This window comes from Alosa sapidissima, chromosome 5, assembly GCF_018492685.1.
Source record: "Alosa sapidissima isolate fAloSap1 chromosome 5, fAloSap1.pri, whole genome shotgun sequence".
Lineage (NCBI taxonomy): Eukaryota > Metazoa > Chordata > Actinopteri > Clupeiformes > Clupeidae > Alosa > Alosa sapidissima.
Window position 1 is genome coordinate 34200269 of NC_055961.1, and position 21263 is coordinate 34221531.

At 42.6% G+C, this 21263-nt stretch overlaps 1 protein-coding gene across 2 annotated transcripts; it reads right to left on the bottom strand.

Annotated features, from left to right (window-relative positions):
* Positions 1-1668: 1668 nt before the first annotated feature.
* On the bottom strand, positions 1669-20110 carry scaf4a (SR-related CTD-associated factor 4a). 2 transcript variants are annotated; one of them, XM_042092322.1, is made up of 20 exons: positions 19938-20110; positions 18208-18291; positions 18016-18060; positions 16830-16991; positions 16130-16271; positions 15112-15278; positions 14598-14774; positions 12941-13029; positions 12148-12298; positions 11698-11877; positions 11372-11460; positions 9740-9924; positions 9478-9578; positions 6039-6152; positions 5781-5937; positions 5024-5130; positions 4620-4785; positions 4196-4276; positions 3686-3766; positions 1669-3538 (listed from the first exon to the last, which is right to left on the bottom strand). In XM_042092322.1, the coding sequence occupies exons 1-20, from the start codon at positions 19965-19967 to the stop codon at positions 2136-2138; spliced, it is 3711 nt and encodes a 1236-aa protein (XP_041948256.1). In that variant the 5' UTR covers positions 19968-20110; the 3' UTR covers positions 1669-2135. The 2 variants fall into 2 exon arrangements, with proteins under 2 accessions (XP_041948256.1, XP_041948255.1); XM_042092321.1 differs by having other exon boundaries at positions 11372-11463.
* Positions 20111-21263: the final 1153 nt, after the last annotated feature.

A 21263-nucleotide genomic window follows, 5' to 3' on the forward strand; every position in this document is an offset into this window, starting at 1 on the left:
AGTCATTATCATGGAAAATAATGTTCAGATGTTCAGATATGCGACAAATTATTATAATGGCATTGTATAACAACCCTCATAGTAATGGGTATATTTAAACATTTTCAAATGTATTTATTTGTTGCTTTTATTTTTCTTTCCAACTTGCTGAGGCCCCCCGGCAGCCCCCACTTTGAAAACCACTGATCTAGGCAGCACATTTTCTTCTCTCTCCTTCTTTTTACAGTCTAATGGTTACTGACTACAACAGCTCAGGGTCAAAGGTCATATGGAATCGATTAATCTGCGTTATTTTTTTTTAGTCAGTTATTTTTTTTCTCAAATTAATTAATCAGTTATTTTAACAGCCCTAGTTTTTTTATGAAATGTGAAACCACTGACTTGCATGCTCCAGTAGCTCCGTGGGCTAGACTCCGGGCCCTTTACCTGCTTAGCTAGATGCATCAGCTGAGGAGTGTTAAGAGGTTGGAGCTGACACCAACAGAGCATCTATCTCATCTGACCTGACACAAACATCTGCTCTAGCCCTCTCAGGGCTAGACATTGCATGGAGGTCACTGTGCATTAAACAAACCAATATACTAATATCTATCAAGAAAGACCACACCATCACGACGAAGATGGAACAGTAGCCATATGGCCACTTAGAAGAGGCGGAGGCTTCAATTGTCCAGTAGTTATGGACTGGTTATCAATCTCATACAACGAAACCACAAAACACAGGAACCAACAGCTTATTTCCTCTTGCCATCACCCTCATTAAAAGTTGACAGTAATCGACTCACTAGTACCCACACATCTGTTGTTCTCCAAACTATACACCCTGCTTCACATTACTATTGTACAAAGATACTCATCACATTCTGTGCACAATGGCTGTTTGTACCATCACATCACAGTTTATGTATGTTTGTCTTTTATGCTGTTTATATATTATTGTATACACCTTGAATGTAAATAATATGGACACATTACGTATGTTGTCTATACAGGTAGAGTGACATCATAGGCCGCAAATATTTGGCCAAATAAACCTGGTTCTGATTCAGTGTAAGACCAAACTGGTATTATGACAATCATTCTTAGATTAAACCCAAGTCTATCAGCTGCTGATCCTACAATCAGTCTGAAAAGCCAAAGCTGATGATCGGCACTCAAGGACTTAAAATATTTTAAAGTGCAAATATGCACACATTTGCCAGTGGATTAAAATCATGTGGTTTGTGTGTGTGATTTTTTTTTGTTATCCAATTGCTTAGCTTACAATGACCAATGTCAGTGTTAAATCAGAGATCAGTGCCTAATAAGTAAACACATTTGTTTTTATCACTCTAAAATAGAAGATCTCACATGTTTACATGGCATGTATTTTTTTATACATAGATCTTATTAGTTTTCATGTCATTGGTAAAATTGCCCTGATGTCAAAGGTATAGGCACATGATTCATGACCATGAAATACACAAGTCATATGACAGATGTATCTCTGGGTGAGGGAGAGGGCGATCCAAGTTAAGATTTGTTTGGCTATTACAGTCTACACTGATCTTGTGCACTGTGACTGCACAGTCTACAACCAGTGTATACATGAGGGTGATGGTATAAAACTTTTTTGTTTAAAATGTATGATTTTAAAATGGCGGGTGAATACAATGTGACATAACATTTTGGTATGAAAATAGTTTATTCAACCAAACGCTATTGCTGAAATTTTGCAGATGTTTTTTCTTGGGTTGATTTCTCCCTCTGAAGCTTAAAAATGATAAAAAGATCTCCTATATGTAAACATTTTAGGTAATAAAACATTACAACAAAAAGGGCATATTTTCATATTTAGAGTCAATGTCTGTATTTAAAATCCAGAGGAAAAGAATTTAAAAAAATTAATCCCTCCAAAAAATCTACACTTAAAAATACAAACATATTTACAGCATAAACATTTTCTTTGCTTTTCTGGTAAGATATTTTTTTTTGTTACACGTGGTGGTGTTTAGTTGTGTTAAGCTATCTGACCGACATTCACGCTCCTCAGCAGGATATGGGCATTTCAAAAGGGGGCAATGTTCCACATTGGCCACAAACACATGACAGTCTTGACTGGCTCGCATTGTTGTGCAGAGACATGCCCTAGGGCTCTACGACTCTGCAGCCTCTATGGTTTCACTGGGCGGATTCTCTGCCGCGGGCTCTGAGGACGCGACCTTGTCGTCTGAGGACGGGACCTTGTCGGTCACCGTCACCTCGGCCGAAGCCCCCATGGTCACATCTGGTGAGGGCTCGGGCTTGGAGGGGGATGGCTCTTTGGCCGAGTCTTTGACCGGGGCCTCGGCGATGACGCTGCTGGCCTCAGGGGCTTTTTCAGCACTGCTGAGTTCGTTGCTCTTGTCCCCCCGGAGCCAGTCGTCGCGGTCCCAGCGGGAGCTCCGCTCGCGGTCGCGACTCCGTTTGGGCGGCCGACTGGGCTCCTCTGTGGCGGTGCTGCTGTTGCTGCTGTCACCTCCTCTGTCGCCCCCTCGGTCCCCTCCTCTGTCGCCCCCTCGGTCCCCTCCTCTGTCGCCTCCTCTGTCACCTCTGTCGCCCCCTCGGTCGCCCCCTCGGTCGCCTCCTCTGTCGCCTCCTCTGTCGCCCCCTCGGTCCCCTCCTCTGTCCCCTCCTCGGTCGCCCTCAGGACTCTGCCGCCAGTCTCTGCGATCCCTCTCCCTTGCCGGCCTGTCTCGTTCTCGGTCCTTCTCCCTTTCTCGGTCTCGATCTCTTTCTCTATCCCGATCTCCATCTCGCACTCTGTCTCTGTCTCTATCTCTGTCCCGCTCTCGCTCTCTGTCTCTATCCCGGGATTCCCGATCCCTCTCCCGGGGTTCCCGATCCCTCTCCCGGGATTCCCGATCCCTCTCTCGGTCCCGCTCCCAACCTCCTCCTCCTCCTCCTCCACCACCACCACCACCACGCTGCTGTTCTTCCTCGTGCCAGTTCCCATATCTCTCTCTACCCTCCAGACGGTCTCCTCCCCGTCCTTCACCGAACGGCCTCCGTCCCCCAAACCATTCTGGCTCTCGGTCTCGTCCAAAGCCCGGGTTCCGCTCGTTCCGGAAAGGCCTTCCGTCCCGGCCATCAGGCCTTCCGTCCCTCCCATCGGGCCCTTCCGGTCCCGGGCCCCTAGGCCCAGGCGGCCGCAAGAAAGGTGGTCCAGGAGGTCCGGGGGGGCCAGGAATTCCAGGGGGGCCCGGGGGCCCGGGAAGACCAGGAGGGGGGCCCCCTGGCGGACCGAGTGGAGGTCCCCCCGGTGGTCCTAGAGGGGGGAAGGGGCCTTTCATAGGGTGGGGAGGTGGCATCCCGAAGCCCCCTGGTGGAGGCTCCCTGTGCATCATCTGTGGCGGTCCTCTGGGCATCATCTGAGGGGGCATGGGCGGCATGTTTGGGTGTGGCGGGGGCATTGGGAAGCGCTGCATGTGCGGGGGTGGCATGCCTGGGGGGCGCTGCAGAGGTATCATACCAGGCCTTGCCCCAAGAAGGCCACCTGGAGGGGCACCAACCTGGTTACCTGTAAGGATCAGACAAAAACAAGTCCTTCACATTTGAAGATCTGAAGAATATTTTAATCCACTATCTGAGCATACTGATTACTGAGCATACACCGTTTGCTCATGTGTAAACAAAATTAGATAGTCCAGGGTGATCAAACACCTACCCATTTGTGGAGCTGCGTTGTATCCATCTGCACCATCGCTGTTTCTCGGACCCAGTCCAGCAGGATCGCCTGACGGCTCCTCTGAGGAAAGAGGAAGGAAAAACAAACACACATCACAATGGAGGACAAATAGAACGGGTAAAAAACCTGACAGCAGTGGGACTACCTTCAGCAAAGTGATTAATAGGGTACATCAAGTAGACTGTCCTCATTCTGCTACGTAACTCAGTTTTGAATGCTAAGCTGTCTCTTGAGCCTGCTGTTGGACCTACTTGGTCTGCTGTACAGATCACCATGTGGGAGGAGTCTACCAGTAGTGTCTGTTTTATACTGATAATATTTATCCCTCACGTCGGCGTCTGACCAGTTAAGCACTCATGTCGGCGTCTGACCAGTGTTCACCTCACAAACACAGTGCCTCATTACAGATGGCCACGAATTATATCATCCATGTGAATTTCAAACAGGTATAATAAACAGGAGTACTGCTGGTCGTTAATAGGTGCTTACCTAGGGGCATACCGGGCCCTGGCATTGGAGGTGGAGGTCCAGAGGCCCCCATTGGAGGCACAGCACCAGGGGGAAGAAATCCTGACAGACAGAAAGTTGATAGCACAAATGTAACAATTAAAATGATAGATTATATTCATAAAAAATATGTCTGACACAGTCCGATTCACCAATGAGACATTGTTCATTTAAAATAAAGCCGTTAAAAAGGGTGTACAATCCCATTTTCACTGTGCTCTTTCTGAGTAAACTCAGAACATCACAGGTGGGTCTTTAAAATCATGCCCCCAGAGTGTAGCACTGTAACTGCCTGACTCGTTTTGATTACCGACAGTAACGTTACGTGGTGACCATGAGAAACAGAGATCTATGTGGAAAAATTGCCAGACTTTTCCTTTAAGTGTGCCAGAGGCGTGCCGCGTACCTGGTGGCCCTGGGGGCATCTGCATGGGGTTGAAGCCGGGTCTCATGAAGGCTGGAGGGGGAGGGGGCACCCCTGGGGGGAAGTTTGGAGGTGGGATACCCATGTGGCCAGGGAACCCTGGAGGTGGTCCTGATCCCAGCACTCCTATTGGCTGGCCTGAAGGAGTCTGAGTAAAGAGGACACACAGGATAAGTAATCATTACAACAGTTTATGTTCATATATTATCCTATCCTATCCTAGGACACTACACTACACTACACTTAACTATGCTATATTAATATACTATACTACTATTCCTTAAACCAAAGTACTGAAATAAACATTGCTAAACACACATAACTAAAATGTTCCTAAAGAAATGTAATTTTTCCATTTACAAGCACTTCCTAAAAAGAGGTCTTACCTGTACAGGTGCAATGGCTGGCTTCTCCTCCGAGGGAGCCGGTTCTGAACGCCCGTTCTGGGACGCCTCGTCCACCTGGTCCTGCTCACTCTGCGCACCTGGCCACTCTGTGAGAACAGCAGGGAGGGTTTTAGAAAAACAGGCTCTGTGAGCTCTGTGACATCTTTGTTGCAAGCAAACTGTAGCTTACAATCACAATTTTGAAATGTGACATCCTTTAGGGTCACAAGATTCGGTGAAAAAACCCCCCAAAAACATTCTATCAGCAGTACAGTTTTGAGCTAGTTCACAAAAACTAGCAGTTTTGAGCTAGTTCACAAAAAAAATAACTCCAAAACATGCTTAATGCAGCATCACGACAAGAGACCATCAACTGCCAGTTAAATTCAACAACTTTGCAACGATGGCAGTCAAGGTCAACTAATCATTATTTTAAAGAGACACAACGTGAGGCAACTACCAATTAGAGTGAAAGACACCAATGACTTGCAGATTAAGGCACATCCAAGATACCAAGATAAACACAAGAAAACACGTTCCGCAGAACACAACCATGATGTATACTTAATATGTTATTATTATAACTATATGTTATTTGAACATGTAGGTGAAATGTTCCCAATTCAGTGTGTGTGTGTGTGTGTGTATATATATGTATATATATATATATATATATATATATATATATATATATATATATATATATATATATATACACACATACACATACAAGCACAGACGAAGGATGCCACTTTACCTGGTGATAAGGAGTCTGGGTCCAGTATGCCACCTTCTTTAAAGCCTTCCAGATCCTCCACTTTTGTCTTGTTCCAGGGGATGTAGGTGACCCCCTGTTCCACGTCCCAGTGCTGCTTATACTCAGCCTTGATGCCTTTGTTTAGCGCCCATGCAATCTGGAGACAAAAAAAGATAGCAGTTATACTTATTCCAGATAGATGGCAGTTAAACGACTTGCATCAGACTCTAGGTGGCTTAGCGGTGCATGGTGACTTACTTTAATGGCTTTTTGGTTGACCTTGAATGTGCCCCTGCCAAGCTTCTGCAGAGCTCTGAACGCATCCTGCCGATGGACCATGACAATGTATGCACAGCCACGTGGAGGAATCATCTATCAGATGCAAGGAGGCCAACTTATTAGATGATACTGCGTCATACACACAGGGGTGGGTAGTAACACGTTACAAGTAACGCACATGAGTAAAAAAGTATGATTTTCAAGGAACGGCAACTTTCCATATTCCTTTTCCAAAACTACTTCTGCTATTAATCAAGTAAATTTTTGAGCCAGTAATCTACTTTTTACTCCGCTACATTTTCAATTGCCTTTCGCTACGAGTACAGTGAATTATTGGAGAAAGTATCTTGAGGGAGAAAAGTGCACCGCTCCATAGGTGTACAACAGCATGGAAGAAAAGAAACAGGGTTTCAGAATGCTTTACTACGCTGCCCCGCAATTCTAAAAGCAATGACTGGCCTATGTAGAATCAGATGATGTTGTAACCTACAACACAGAAGTAGATGTCCTATATCGAACAGCTCAGTTAACACAATGATGTCTAGCCAGCAGCAGCGTCTTCTGGTGAGACTGCCAGAGTAGCAACGAGACGAGAGGTATGACATGAGACGGAAAATTTAACCTATCACATCATCTAACAATCATATTGGACAAGGAAAGTAGGCCTACAATTTCATTCACAAGCAAAGCAAATGCACTGGAAATCGAGCCCACAAATTAGAAAAACCTAGCATTTGTTTATGTAGCCTCAAAGTTTTCAGTGCAGGACAAGACAGAGACGGTCAGCTGGGAAAAGAGGATAGCCTACTCTGTCGCTCTGTCCGAGTGGACATGCCTAGGCTATATGTAGCCTAAATATAAGCCTACCCATAATATAGCCATTATTTTTAGGTTACATTGTCTGTATGGTGAAGTTATAATCAGACTAGCAATGCAAAGCAGAAGAATCAGCTGGCAATGGATTGGAAGTGACTGCTTTTCAATCTGTAGCCACTTAATGCTTACTTTGACTATGACAAGATAGCCTAAAGAAATGTGTCAAATAATATTAAAAGTATATTAAAAAATATAAAGTATATTAAAAAAAATATTCCTGTATATGATTACCCTACCGAGGAGGAGAAAAGCAAACAGGCGTAAAGGATACTTTGTATCCCTTTATAGGGCCATCAAAAATATAAACATGTCAAAAAAGTAACTTGTTACTAGGGGTGTGATGAGATCTCGTGCCAGGAGATCTGGCGATACAAAAATGTCACAATATTTCTCATCAGGCCATCCTTAAAAATATTTTTGTTTGCAGTAACAGCCAAAAAAAATTAAAAATGGGTCGGTAGGTAGGTCAATATTTTTTTTTTTTCAAGATTCAAAGTAAAAAAAAAAGTACAATTTTGGTCATGGTGATTACGTAGGAATGAATTTACACAAATGTGCATATCGTGACGTAACTGACTGGGTCTTCAACCCGTGCCTTCAGGCGCACCATTGCAAACCTCATTCTGATGCAGGTTATATAGACCAGCCTTTCTCAAACTTCTTTGACCTGAGGCCCGGTCATGGCAGACTTTTGGGTCATAAGGCTCATCTACATGTACCCAGAAAGAAGGCTACAATAGCTCTTGGCCACGTTATATTGAAATTTGACTATACAATACTCAATGCTATATATGGCATAGCACCTTCATATATCTCTGAGCTTTTAATATCTTATCAACCACAAAGGAAACTTAGATCATCCAATTCTAATCTTTTAATCGTACCCAAAGTGCTCCACAAACAAAGTGGAGAAGCTGCGTTTATCCATTATGCCCCCAAACTATGGAACACCCTGCCTCTGTACATCAAGCAGGCGAGTTCAGTAAATATTTTTAAAAAAGATCTGAAAACATACCTGTACAGGAAAGCTTTTAGTTAACTCATCTTATCCTGTAGACTACATTTTCAGATTATTCTACATCTGCTACTATTGGAGGGCGCAGCCAGCCAGAAGCAGATGGGCTCCCCCTATTAAGTCAGGTTCTGCTCAAGGTTTCTTCCTGGAATATGGGAGTTTTTCCTTGCCACAGTTGCCATATGGCGTGCTTGTGGGGGGTAAGAGGGTTAAGGCTGCCAGTCTTATGACGTCATTTTCTATATTTTTGATATGTTGCTGAGCATATCATAAACAGCAAAGAAAAGTGATTGATAATGACTGACTGACTATTATTGTGTTACATGCTTCAAATGTAAAGCACTTTGAGCTGCATTCTGTGTATGAAAGGTGCTATACAAATAAAGCTTTATTATTATTATTATTTATTATATACAGTGTATTATACAGTCTCTGCTCTGTTTCTAAGGAAGTTCTAAAAAACAACGTCGTTCTATTAAGTTTCGTTAAATAAATAAATAGCCTTCCAACAGGTTGAAGCGGAGCTTTGATACCAATGTTATCGATTAGTTTCAGTTACTCTCGCGCAGACGCGCATTGAATGAATGCTCATATGATCCTAATTTCACTCCACGACTCCGCGGACCAGCAGTCTCCATGTTGCGGACCCATATTTTGAGAAATGCTGAATAGACCACAACCAATTTCAATACTCCGACACGGTCACCGTTAGACTAGGGGGAGAAGGGATGAGAAAAGATCTGGCCACAGTTCTTCCAGAACTTCGTGCCAAGTAAAAGCGTTATCAGTTTGTGTGAATGAAACGAAGCGTAGGCCATAGTGTGACATGCGTAAAACCAATGGTGTAGAGATGACGCCACAGGTTTTTTTTAAGTGAGCCACGTTTGCATGTAGGCAATTTATATTCACAATACTTGGGCCTACTAAAATAAATATTATTTTATTGCGTTTGTATTGGTTGTTTAGAGTAAAAAAAACAATCGGTCGGTATTAACGCAAGTTTACAACCGGCAAGTCGGTCGGACTAAAAGGGGAAAAAAATAAATATTTGGGTCGGTTCTAAATTGACAGGGTCGGTCGGGTTACGGCAAACGAAAATATTTTTAAGGATGGCCTCAAGGTACACATCTGTCTCGTGGAGAAGTATCCAGCTGTAGTCAGCATGACTGATGAGTCTGACTAAATTAGCATAGAAGATGTCCCACTACTTGTTACTTGAGTAATTTATTAACAAAGTACTTTTTACTTTTACCTGAGTAGATTTCTCAAATAGGAATATTTACTTTTAACTAATTTTTTGAAGGGAGTAATTGTACTTTTACTTGACTATAGATTTTCAGTACTCTCCCCACCCCTGCATACACATTAGACTATATGTGCATTCCTTGAGAAAACAATTAAACACAGTGGCCATATTTGGCTTAATTTAGTGCAGTGGACGAAAAGCCACTGCTCAAATACATTTGTTTTTTTTATTTGACCAACTACTACAGTGAAAAATTGAAGCCGTTACTGTATAAAACTCACATTGATGGCGTCAATCTGTCCAAACTCTTCCAGCAAAGACGCCACATCCTGCTGCTGGGTCCTTTTGTCCAGCTGGCCCACCCATAGGGTCGTGCTGCACACTGTCACAAACACAAGGACAGACGAGGGTCACTACCTAATTATCCACTGCTGAGTCATTAAATGAGCCAGCCCTGAATGTGAATAGAGCTCATTAGAGAGGTCACTGTCTGTCTTTGCAGGTTAAATGAGTTTGAGACATAAATGAATTGTGTGGCCTTACCGCTGAGGGTCTCGTTTTTGAGGGGAGGGAGTCCTTTTTGTCGTCGCTCCCGCTCCCGCTCTCTCTCCTTCCTCTCCTGCGAGCGTGGGGAGTGATGCCGCCTCTCCCGGGACCATGAGCGAGACCGTCGGTGCCGCATCCGTCTGGACCGGGAATTGGATCGGGACCGTCTCCTTTTCGGAGATCTGACCGAAAGAACCCAAACAATTTTTTTGTTTTACAAATCGCTGCCATTGTGTAATGCATAATGCGGTCATTAAATGCTGTTAACCCTTAGAACCCTAAGCTGTTTTTAGGGCATTTTCACCTTTCTACCTTTATTCATAAGGATTTATTCTGGTCATTGTAAGTGCCACACACACATATTATATATTGTTTTTTTCAGCAGAGTCTAGGCTATCCAGATCTGATAATTTCATGTATTAGTACTAGCATTGATTTTATTTAGATTTTTAAAGAATTAAAATATAAAAATCATATTATAAAAATTCTTATATTTTGACCTGTATCTCACCACAGCAAGCTCATAGCTCTACATGCATTTCATGTGTGTGTAGGGCAGACTGTCCTGAAACGGGCAATATAATTGCCATGTTGGAGGGATACTCTGGGGCTGAGCAATTTACAGAAATATGTGGTGTGTGATTTACGGAAATAAATGCCATTTTTTATTTAGCAATGAAAAATGACCATTCTGCGCTCCATATCTGTGACACGAACTGATCTGACCTGACTTGACCCAAGTTTGCTTGTTAGCATGTGTGACTATGGTGTATGCACTCATGATGATTCTCAACTTTTTACTGCATTGCCATGAACAAAGTAAAGGCAAAAAAGGTGTTTCTCTGTTGAACAAATTGGGATGCAATGTGAGCCTTGAATTGGATGCCATGCAGGAATTTGCTAGGATCTCAAAACCGGATTATGCCATAGAGAAACACACGATAGCGTTGGATTAGAAACATGCTTTGCCACAAAAACAGACAAAAACGTGGGGTAAGTTGAGCTATATGAAGTTATTATTTTGCTGTCACTTCGTCTGTTTTATAACCCAGAAGGATGTATTTGGTATCAAATGATAGCTCTGTGTCTCCTCTTTCATCTAACATACGTGGCATATATATCCGATCACGGGTCCGCGAGTAATTACTCCGAGAGTAATGGGTGTGCAGCGTTGGTTTGTGTACATGACGTTAATATTTTGCAATCACTTCGTCTGTTTTTATAAGCCAGAAAGATCGATATCCATGGTACCAATGGATAGCCCTGTTTCTCCTCCTTCATCTGATATGCTTGCCATATCTATGCGATCACGGGTTCGCAAGTAATTCAAACGAGAGTAATGGGTGCGCAGGTGAACGCCGAGAAGTATAGACTTTAAATATGATGGAATTTTATTTAATTTCGTGATTTTTTTTAATTTTCATACTTGATCGTACAGACAAGTGCGTAGTCTCTTTGGAAAGCCCCACTTCTTCTCTGTCATAAAATAAAGGTTTTATCTCGTTGTGATGAACAGTCGCGGAGCAATGTAACAGAGAAGAAAGGGTGTGTTTTTTGACGCACTTTGCGTCAATCGGGTTCTAAGGGTTAATGTTTGGCCTTGGCTGCTGCCGTAGTAGTGTTCCTCACCTGGAGCCTGAACGAGAATGGGACCTCCTGTTATCTGGCCAGTGCTTCCGGTCCTTGAGTGACGGAGAGTCAACGCCCATGGAGACATCCTGCTAAGACACAAAGATCTCATGTACAAGCTGCAAAGATACAGCGATCTAATACAGAAGTCCTGTAAATATCCACATACAGAGAATTCACATTGACATGCAGTTAAGCAGTTAGTAATCACACGCAGAGCTACAATGGTTGTAATTGCATGCAAATGATCACCTTTAAAAATGCACACAAAAAACAATGGCTCAGTGTGGATCTATACCTGGGAATGTAGGTGCTGCAGGACTAACCTGTTGATGCGAATGCATGTGCTGAGGAAATGCGTTATTCTGGGGTAGGAATCCCCCTGGGAAGCCTGGAGGCATCCCAGCTCCCTGCTGGGGCTGGGCCATGGGAGGCATCATCCCTGGGAAGGGCTGGGGTGGCATCATGCCAAAGCCCTGGAGCTGCCCATTCGGAGGTAGAGGGATCTAACAGGGCAAAACAGGAGATAATGTTGTAATTGGTTTTTTTGTGAGAAAGAGAAAACACTTCTTACATAACAACTAGGCATGGGGGTTTTGCAATGCTGAGCTCATATCAATAACACACGGATAACACAAGCCATGCAGAATACATTATACCCCATGTCTTCTTCTGCTGTGGATAAACCCAAGACATCAGGTGCAAGCAAAATATACATTGTACAGCATGTAGGATGAGCCTGACATCATCCGATCATAACTGGCATGTGCTGTTACCTGTTGTGTGGCATCATGTGGTTTGGCCATCATGACCTGCTGGAAGTGATCCATGTTGGGGAGTTGAGAGGGGTGTTGGGAGAAGCCGGGGGGAAGCTGCTGCTGCTGAGACTGGACGTGCTGCGGATGGGACATGCTGTCTATATGACCGCTGTAAAGAAACAACACGGTACACAACCCACTGTTAATAAACATGTCTGAATCACCAGCTTAGAATTAGAGGGCTCCCTTGTTTATGTTACATTAACATGACTAAAAAACTAAATGCCTGATAGGAGGGATCCATTGGACAGATAAATGAGCCATCCATGGTGTAACATATAACCTGAACAACTTCAAGTAAAAACAGAGGTACTGCAAAAAATGCAGTTAACTTATAAACCCGACTACGTTAACTCAGAACACATGGCTTTGATTAGCTAAAAAAATGAAGCCATATGGCTCTACTATTATGAGCTTCACCACTTACTCCACCACTAATTTCACTATTTAGCCAGGTTTATCAGAAACAACTTTCTTAGAACACCTCCCAGCCGTATAACCGAATATCACGTGAAGCTGCAAGGGACTCATAAAACCACCCTTCATAAACTCCTAAACATCTCTCAACAGAGAGCACCTATCCACACAATGCTCATAACCTTTTGTCCATCTGCACTATTGCTCAACATCCCATCTGTAGCCACATGCTATTTTTGAGCACTTTGCCCATTAGCTCATCTCTTGTCCAATTATAGGTCGTCATGGTGCCGAGAGGCGGCCGAGGTAGGGGAGTAAATAGGTCAGGACATACAAGACCGGCTGGGACGAAGACGTCTCGTCCTTTTTTATATCGTCTGCACCCTCTGGCTCGTCATCATAGTCGAAGCGATCAAGGAGCGTCTGCAAAGGAAAAGTCAGAGGCAATCAGTTTATCCAAAACTGTAAATAATTCAATATAAGTGCAACATTTCAAACCTGCTGCATAACACTAGGAATACAGAGATTTATGACAAAGGAATATGATTTTTTCAAGGTAATAAAAACCTCAAGCTGAGATAAAATTAATGACTTGGTATGACTCTGGTAGTGCAAGCCTGAGAAGAGACTGGGTGCTTTTTTAGTGTTAGGTGTAGGATTGGGTATCGTTTGGGTTTTATCCGATACCGGTGCTAAATCGATACTTTTAAAACGGTGTCGGTGCCTAAACGGTGCCTGAACCGGTACTTTGTTTTTAAAATGTTTTAAATTAAAATGGTCTAAAGCATGAATTGCTTTTTTTTTATTGATAAGACAAATTTGAACATGAAATTGAACTGTTATATTCAATTTACTATCAATATCTCATAGCTGCTACGAATAATACATTGAAATGTTAAAACAGCTTGCCATGCATGCACACACAATGGTAAGCTCTGCTTTCAAGTTTACCCAGTATAGGCGGTTTGCCATAAGGTATGTTAAAACCACTTCCCATAGAACTGCCAGGTCATGGACAACGGCATTTGCAAGCAAGCTAATCTAACAGGGACTCTACTTTCCAGTTAATTCAGTGTGTTCCCAAATGCTTCAAAAAATGTCATGTCTTAACCCATAACACGCAATAGTGTGTTGAAGTGTTTAGATTCCCAGCGCTAGCCTAGTAGGCATTTTAACAGCAACTATGGCTATGCGCTAACACCAGTCAGCTGAGTTTAATTAGCGATAACGTACGGAGATGGTTTCGTACCCACTTTGACAGCTCAGTGACGTATGTAACCTACATATTTATGTTTTTGCCAACTAACTTTTAACATGATCTTCATATTCATTGTGATGCTATATGGGCCTCATGCACATGAACGATTAATATCATGCCATTATGTTGTTCAGAACACCACGTGAAATAAAGTTTTCACCTTAGAACTTTGCTGATAACATTTCAAATAAATGCCAGTTAGTGCATTAGCAAGGATATTGTGTAACATATAGGCTACTGTTGATGTTGTTTCATAGCCTTTTGCTTGTATGTAGTTAGGCCCACTGCTAGATTTTGACAGGAGCTCACGATATCGCCTTAAAGTAAGCTACTTGGGCTCACGCAAGCTGTCAAACATTGTCCACTCGCCTATGTGGTGCACCCCTCTGGTTTATCCAGTGTTTATGTTAGCTAACTGTATCTGGATGTGTTGCTATCAGAGCAAGACGTTAGAGATGGTGCATGACATGCAGTGATGCCTCGTATAAAAAAAATAATTTAAAAAAACGCTATTTAAGCACCGAAATGAGGCACCGAAATCCACGTTGTTATTCGATGCAGTTACTACCGTTTGCGTCGGCACCGGTGCCATATTAGAACCGTGTTTCGTTGCCCAACCCTAGTTAGGTGGGAGGCTGAAGCATCTGCCAACACAGCACGGACCTCTAACCCTCAGAGTACAAGAGGATACTGGATAACGAGGCTGTGTTTCAGGTGGGTCTGTGTGACTCACCGTGTCAAACGTGGCCTTTTCGACAGAATCCTCCAGGTGAGGGGCCATGGAGACGGGCGTGGGTGCCGCTGGGGGAGCAGTGTGCGGCTGCAGGGTCATCTGAGCTGGCAGGCTGTTGGTGAGGGCTGGGGACTGGGGCTTCCCAGGCTGCTGGAAGGTCTGTAGCATTTGCTGGAGCTGGAGTTAAAGAGGGAGAGACCATTTCAAGTTATAAGGGTTGTTCCGTGTCAAATCAGAAAAAGTGCATAGCTGCACCTGTCTCAGATGTTGTTGAAACCTTGTCTTTATTATGAATGGGACCCAAAACCAAGGCCTTAAGTTTGTACACCAAGCTAATTTCTTTTCTGTATGGCCTTCTTTTCTGTAAGGCCTTAAAAATGTGCAAAGAGAGTGACACTAAGGGTCATATAAACTTGCTTTTTGTGCACATTTGGTGTCATTACTTTTTCACTTGCTCTAAATTCTAATGCAGTAGTTGAGTGCAGTGACTGCAGTGACTGCAGTGGCGACTGACCTGCTGCCCTTGGGTAGACTGGAAGAGCTGTGCTACTGCAGCGAAGGCATCAGAGTTCTGAAGTTGAGGCACGGCCGCGGCAATGGAGTTAGCCGTCACAACATGATGTTCCGGAGCTGTGACTGCGTGAGCTTCCGGCATCTTCTTCATCGGGATAGGAGGGGAAGCTGTGAAGGAATGTGATTAACCACATGTTTTGTCATGACAACTCCCTTATAAAGCTTACACTTAGCAAATATTAGCAAACTCCCCAACAAAAAGAACATGAAGGTCCATGAGATATGTAAAAGTAAGACCATGTAGGAAACTTCTAAATGTAAGGCTCTACTGGTGGCAATGCTCTAAGGTCGGTCCAAACACCATAGCTAAAACAATTGGTTTAAAGGGTTCTTATAAAACAGACCATCCACCATTATAATATAGTGGTGATTCTTGCAAATCTGATAACGCATACAACAACAAGCGCTAATTTGCAAATGCATTTCATTTTAATGTGCTACAATGGCATTTTCCAAAAGATCTCTGGTTTGCCATTACTGTTTATGGAAGTTTCAATAAAACAGCCAAAAGCACACAAGCTCCTTTATCAGCTTGGAGTCAGCCGCTTCAAATGATTACAGCAACCCAATGCGGTGACAAATCACTATAGCAACCACATACACAACCTCACCTGACACTGTTATTCTGATCAGAAAGATCTATAAACACTGTGGTATTTCGAGGTGACCATGAATATTACCTTTATTTCTCCGCAACAACAACTAAAAATGGACACTGCTGCTTGATCTGGCCTAACGACCAATGAGAAACCAGAGCATCAACTGCACTTCAACTTCAAGTTGTTTTCAACCCATCAGCCTTGTGTACTACATCTACATGTTTCTTGCTCCACATAAGCTTTCCTATTCCACAATCAAGAGGAGTCCCTCAGCAGTTAAAGACCAACTCTAGGATTTGCAACAGCAGCTCGAACCTTCGGCCACGTTCGGCAGTGCTAAGGCATCAGTGAGTGTCTCACCTCCATTGGGTCCCGCTTGGTCCTCGTCGGCCACCTCAGCCGCGCTGCCGGACCCTGTGGCCATGTCCATCAGAGGCTGGATGATCTCGATTTTGAACACACCATTCTTCTGCCATAGGTTCAACACACGCACAATCTTACTCTGTGGAAAAAAAGACAAAAGAGGATGGAGAAAAAGAAATATTTCATATAGGTGTGCTAGGGTTAAGAGGAATGATTGTGCGCCTTGCTGGATAACTTTATATATGATTACAGGTATGTTTTTAGTTTAGAATGCACATGAGATAGATATCTGATTAAAGGGATATTCCACCATTGGGGGAAATACAGTTTAGCTTATAGCAGAGATGCTAACGGTCTAATCTGATTCAATGAGCTGGAGCTAAAAGTGCTACTGCCAGACTCAGAGAATGGCTGGATGAACTGGGGAAAGGTAAAACTCAACAGTTTAACTCGAGGGGAGGTGGAAAATGAGTGTATTTCCCCAAATGGTGGAATATCCCTTTAACATGAATGTGTGTAAATGCAGACCAAACACAGTAAACACTACACTATGTTCAAGCAGGGAAAAGTAAGGCTCCATGATGGACAATCCAGAGAAACCCCAGTAAATCAAATTGGACTTTCATATCATCCACCAACAATTTTACACCTGTCACAAATTACATTTAGAGTTTAAAAAAGTGCAGGTGACTCCTACCCTGTCCTCCGATGGACACAAGCAGAGGTTCTCGAAGGTGCCTGTTATGTTTTTGGTGAACCTGGGCCCAAACACGTCCTTATCTGCTCCAAACTGATGCCGTGATTGCCTCACGATTGAGTCCACCACGTACAGCCCTGGAACTTTATACTCAGGCTTGCACTACAGGAGACAACATGAAAATCAATTACTGCATTTTTTTAATCATTTGAATCAAATTATGTGAGTAAATCCATATGCAGTGTTGGGCAAGTTACTGGAAATTAGTCATTAGTTAAAGTTACTAGTTACTTCTTTCAAAAGTAATTGAATTACTTTACCAATTTCTGTATGTCTAAAGTAATTAGTTACTAGAGAAAGTAACTTTTGAGTTACTTTTATGTCTGCTTTTAAAATGTCAATGTGAACAGTACTGAACAGTCACACACAACAAACATAATTTGTAGACCTATTTATTGTAGTCTCAACCCTTCAAATCAAACAGTAGCCTTGTACATGAGTTCTCAAACTTTTACTTTTGAAGAACCAGCTCAATAAGGTGTTCCAGAGAAGTTGTATGTTCCGTTGCAGACAAATGAACCCATAACCCCATGGATGTCAATTCCGATGTAAACATTGCCTAGTGCAAATAGCTCAAGTCGTTATATTGTAGGCTATTTGTGGAGGATTCTTTATTTGGAAAGTGAAATCCACATTTTTCTCTCGTGTTAAACTTGCGTGCGTGTCTGTGCCAAGGCTATGTAGGTATAATAGTGTTGTGTTGATGTTGGAAGAATGTAAAATGAATATAACAAGGCTTTTGCGCACTAGGCGAAGAAGAGCAGAAAGATTAACAATGTGCCTACTGCACCACTTTACGAGATTGGAAACAAAAGGGAAAGGTGTTTAAGATGTCCATTTAAATTGTAGCCTTCATTTTTCACACAAGATAAACAAGAGTATCGCGAGTAACGAACTCATTTAAATTTCAGTCATTGTAACTGAGTTAATTGTTTTTAAAAAATACTTTATTACATGCTCGTTATCGCTAAAAGTAGTGGAATAACGCGTACAGTAACACGTTACTTTGTAATGCGTTACTCCCAAAACTGTCCATACGTAACAAATCAAGTATTATCACTATATCATTATTATATGTATTTTGAGAAAACATATACAAATCAAAGCTTAAATCAATGACACAAACCTTTTTGATAAACTTTTCAACAATCTGGACGACATGCTTATACAACTGCAAAAAAAAAGTAGAAATATTAATTGGGTGCAAGTCAAGACTATGATCACAGTGAGTGGCCTTCAGGATAAGGCTCTTTATGCAAGAATGATCAAGTGAAACTGGGACTGCTTCCTCTACAATCAGCATAGCTCCACTACATACCTTTATAGCTTTGATGGCAGACTTTGTGATGGAGATCATCTTTGCCCGAGAGATTGGGGGCTTTGAGTCCATCAGAGAGAACAACTGAAAGAAACCCCAAAAACATAGCGTGGGGAAAACAGGGAATCAATCAACACAATGAGATCATGGTTAATAACATGTCCACCAATATGGGGGCATTTAATAATCAAGCTGCTGGTACTATCTGTACAAAACTTTAATAATTGCCATCCCATGAGAGTGCCTGGTGTACAGGATTTAATGCACAATAGACAATCCAACAGTGACTCATAAAAGGGCCTATTCTTTGTTGTGACCATCAGCTCAGCTATGGCACTGTTTTTGTTATTTTTCAGTCAGTGTTGTTTGCTGTAACGTTGTGTTTTTATTTTGAAACATGTCACTTTTAATTTGATGCAGATACAATTTATGTTGCAAAATTCCATGCAATGGGGCAAGTTGGATGAGACCAGCAGTGTCATCCATTCAAACGATTACTCTTGATTCAGCTTGAGGATACACTTATGTGAATCTTACTACTCTGCATTAGCATTACTCTAAGCAGCATGTGTGTTTGGCTAACGTTACTGGTTTGCCTGTCTTCAGTTCTGTCCTACACACACTTCCAAATAAGATTAATATTTTTGAAAATATGCCCTGTCCTAAGGTGCTTAAAGTACATAATACAAATTAACAAAACATGTACATGTTTATACCGACATACATGTTTTAGAGGTTTAACGTACATACAATTAGGGTTTAACACAAAACATGGTCATATGATGAACAATTGTCATCTCTCGCGCCCAAACAAACTCCCTCCATAGAATTTTCAGAGAAGTGGTAAACGTTGAGGTCCACTTCAACTACTCTCTCATGTCATCCTTTATCCATTCCGTATCACAACAGAAACAACTCTCCTTGTATTGTTGACTGATCAAAGGCTGATGCGGGTCAACTGGTAACCACTCCTTTGGCCTCCCCTCTCATAAACGGCAGTAGAAGAGCTTTTGATAAGTGCTCCCAACTCTATAATACATGCATAGAGTCGTGCATAAGGCATGCAACATCCAAATTCCTCGCTGAAGTTACAGCTTGCTCTAGCAAGCTAACGTACATTTTCAACCCAAATCATAACGTTACCATGCTAGGTCACCTGTAAGCTTGCTAACCGATGCTGTCTGAACTAACCCTACCCATCTAATGAAGCAAAAAAGTAACGTTGTGTTTGGTCGCAAAGTAGCTCTTCCAGTGTGGTAATATTGAAAATCGAATAACATTTGCATAGTGGGGTTGCAATTTTCTTTAGGGAGCCAACTCACAGGTCCCATAGCGTGATACTGTTGGCTAGCAAACGTTGGTTGACTGGTTGGCTTCACATACTTGCTAAACTCTACTGTACTCCGTGAGCCAGTTATCCTAGCTAGCTAGCCACATATCAAGCTAGCCAACGATGCAATGTTTGGCACTTCTGAAAGCACCTTTGATTAAACAACATGTGGCGGTTACTAGCAAGAGTATGATTCCTTTCGTGGAGCAGACGTAATGTACTGTAAAAGAACTACATTTACACAACAGGCCTTGAGCGCCAGTTGCGGCCTTCCACCCCACACAGCCCGAACTAGCTTAGCAAGATGGTCAAAGACAACATAGCTAGCTAGCAAGCTAGCTAACTTCAGTCACTCTAGCAATTCTCATCTTCCCAATGACTGTACCAAGGACAGACTAACCTCATGGTTAAATGCATTGACAGCGTCCATGGTTCCCGGCCTCGGCTACGTATTCCTTTATCGTGCAAGATAAATGTATATTTACACTCCACCAAGAGGCCGGCCAAACATGTCCGCTTGTGTTAGTGGTGGTGGCTCGACAAGCAGATAGTCGGCTGGTATGGTGTGGTAGCGGTGGACGGGCGAAGGGCAGGACGGGATTGAATGGGTTCCACTGTTCACCGGTAGATGGCAGTATATTGTCATGTATTACTGCTTTGATTTACGATTATGATGGGGTAACTAGACAATCATAATTTGGACAACAACGTGTGAAAACGTAAAATCTGATGCATTGAAAATAAATATATTGTAGGCTATATTGGCATGTATTACATTTGTCGTGGCTGTGTTGGATACAATATAAGTGTTAAAACCTAACCTTTATAAAGTCACCCCACTGTATCTACATATTATTTTAGACAAAGGATGTGCACTATCGTTTGAGCGCTATGCCAAATCTTGCCACAGGGTGGCATTGAGTTGTTAGAAGCATCCATCCACATGGTAATGTAAACAAATTGCTATGATGGATGATACACGTGTGCAGATGATGAAACCACCGCCCGTTACTTAAGCTAATTGTTGCAAAATGCAATAATGTCAGAAAAATTCAGTTAGACAAGAAACGTTGCATAATTTCTGAGAATATCAAGTAACGTAACGCACCTTGAAAAAATCTTAGGCTAGGCTATATTCAAATGCACAAACCTATGATCGCCCTACTTGGTCAAGCAGACTACACATTAAGTGAATCAAACCTTATCTTTGTGACTGTCTGACTGACGTTCTAAATTGTGAATGCAGACTAGGCCTACAATATTGTTTTGCAAGACCTTATACAGGTGTAACACCAGAGTAAGGCCTAGCCTAGACCTAGGCTGACAGAGCAACCAATAACGGATAGGCTACCAATGTTATGCCTGGTTCTCTTGTATTAGAGATTAACTGGGGGAGAAAGCCTACTTTACATCTGTTTACATGTTAGCCTATTATAGCCTAGGCTACTGTACTGGTTGAAGTCATATCTCCGAGGCTTTAGGCAACTTATTATCAGTTTATTACCTGACTATCCCCACACCACGGAAATAGGCCTATTTGAAGTAGCCATAGGTTAAGCAGTTGCCTGACCAGGTATTAGTCAGTGCCGTAACCTTAACATGTCAAAAGTCACGTCCCGACAGTTTTCCCCTCGCAACATGGTCTTTGTTGTGAACCGCATGGGTCTGAGGGCGGAGCTTCATTCACAAGCATGTATGGCACAGGCACAAGTGCCCTTGCCAACGC

Excerpts from the sequence above, each read along its gene's own strand:
- scaf4a (XM_042092321.1), bottom strand. The coding sequence starts at position 19,967 with ATGGACGCTGTCAATGCATTTAACCATGAG. Across the intron at positions 11,878-12,147 it reads CACATGATGCCACACAACAG|ATCCCTCTACCTCCGAATGG; the intron begins GTAACAGCACAT and ends TTGCCCTGTTAG. Across the intron at positions 6,153-9,477 it reads GACAGATTGACGCCATCAAT|ATGATTCCTCCACGTGGCTG; the intron begins GTGAGTTTTATA and ends TGCATCTGATAG.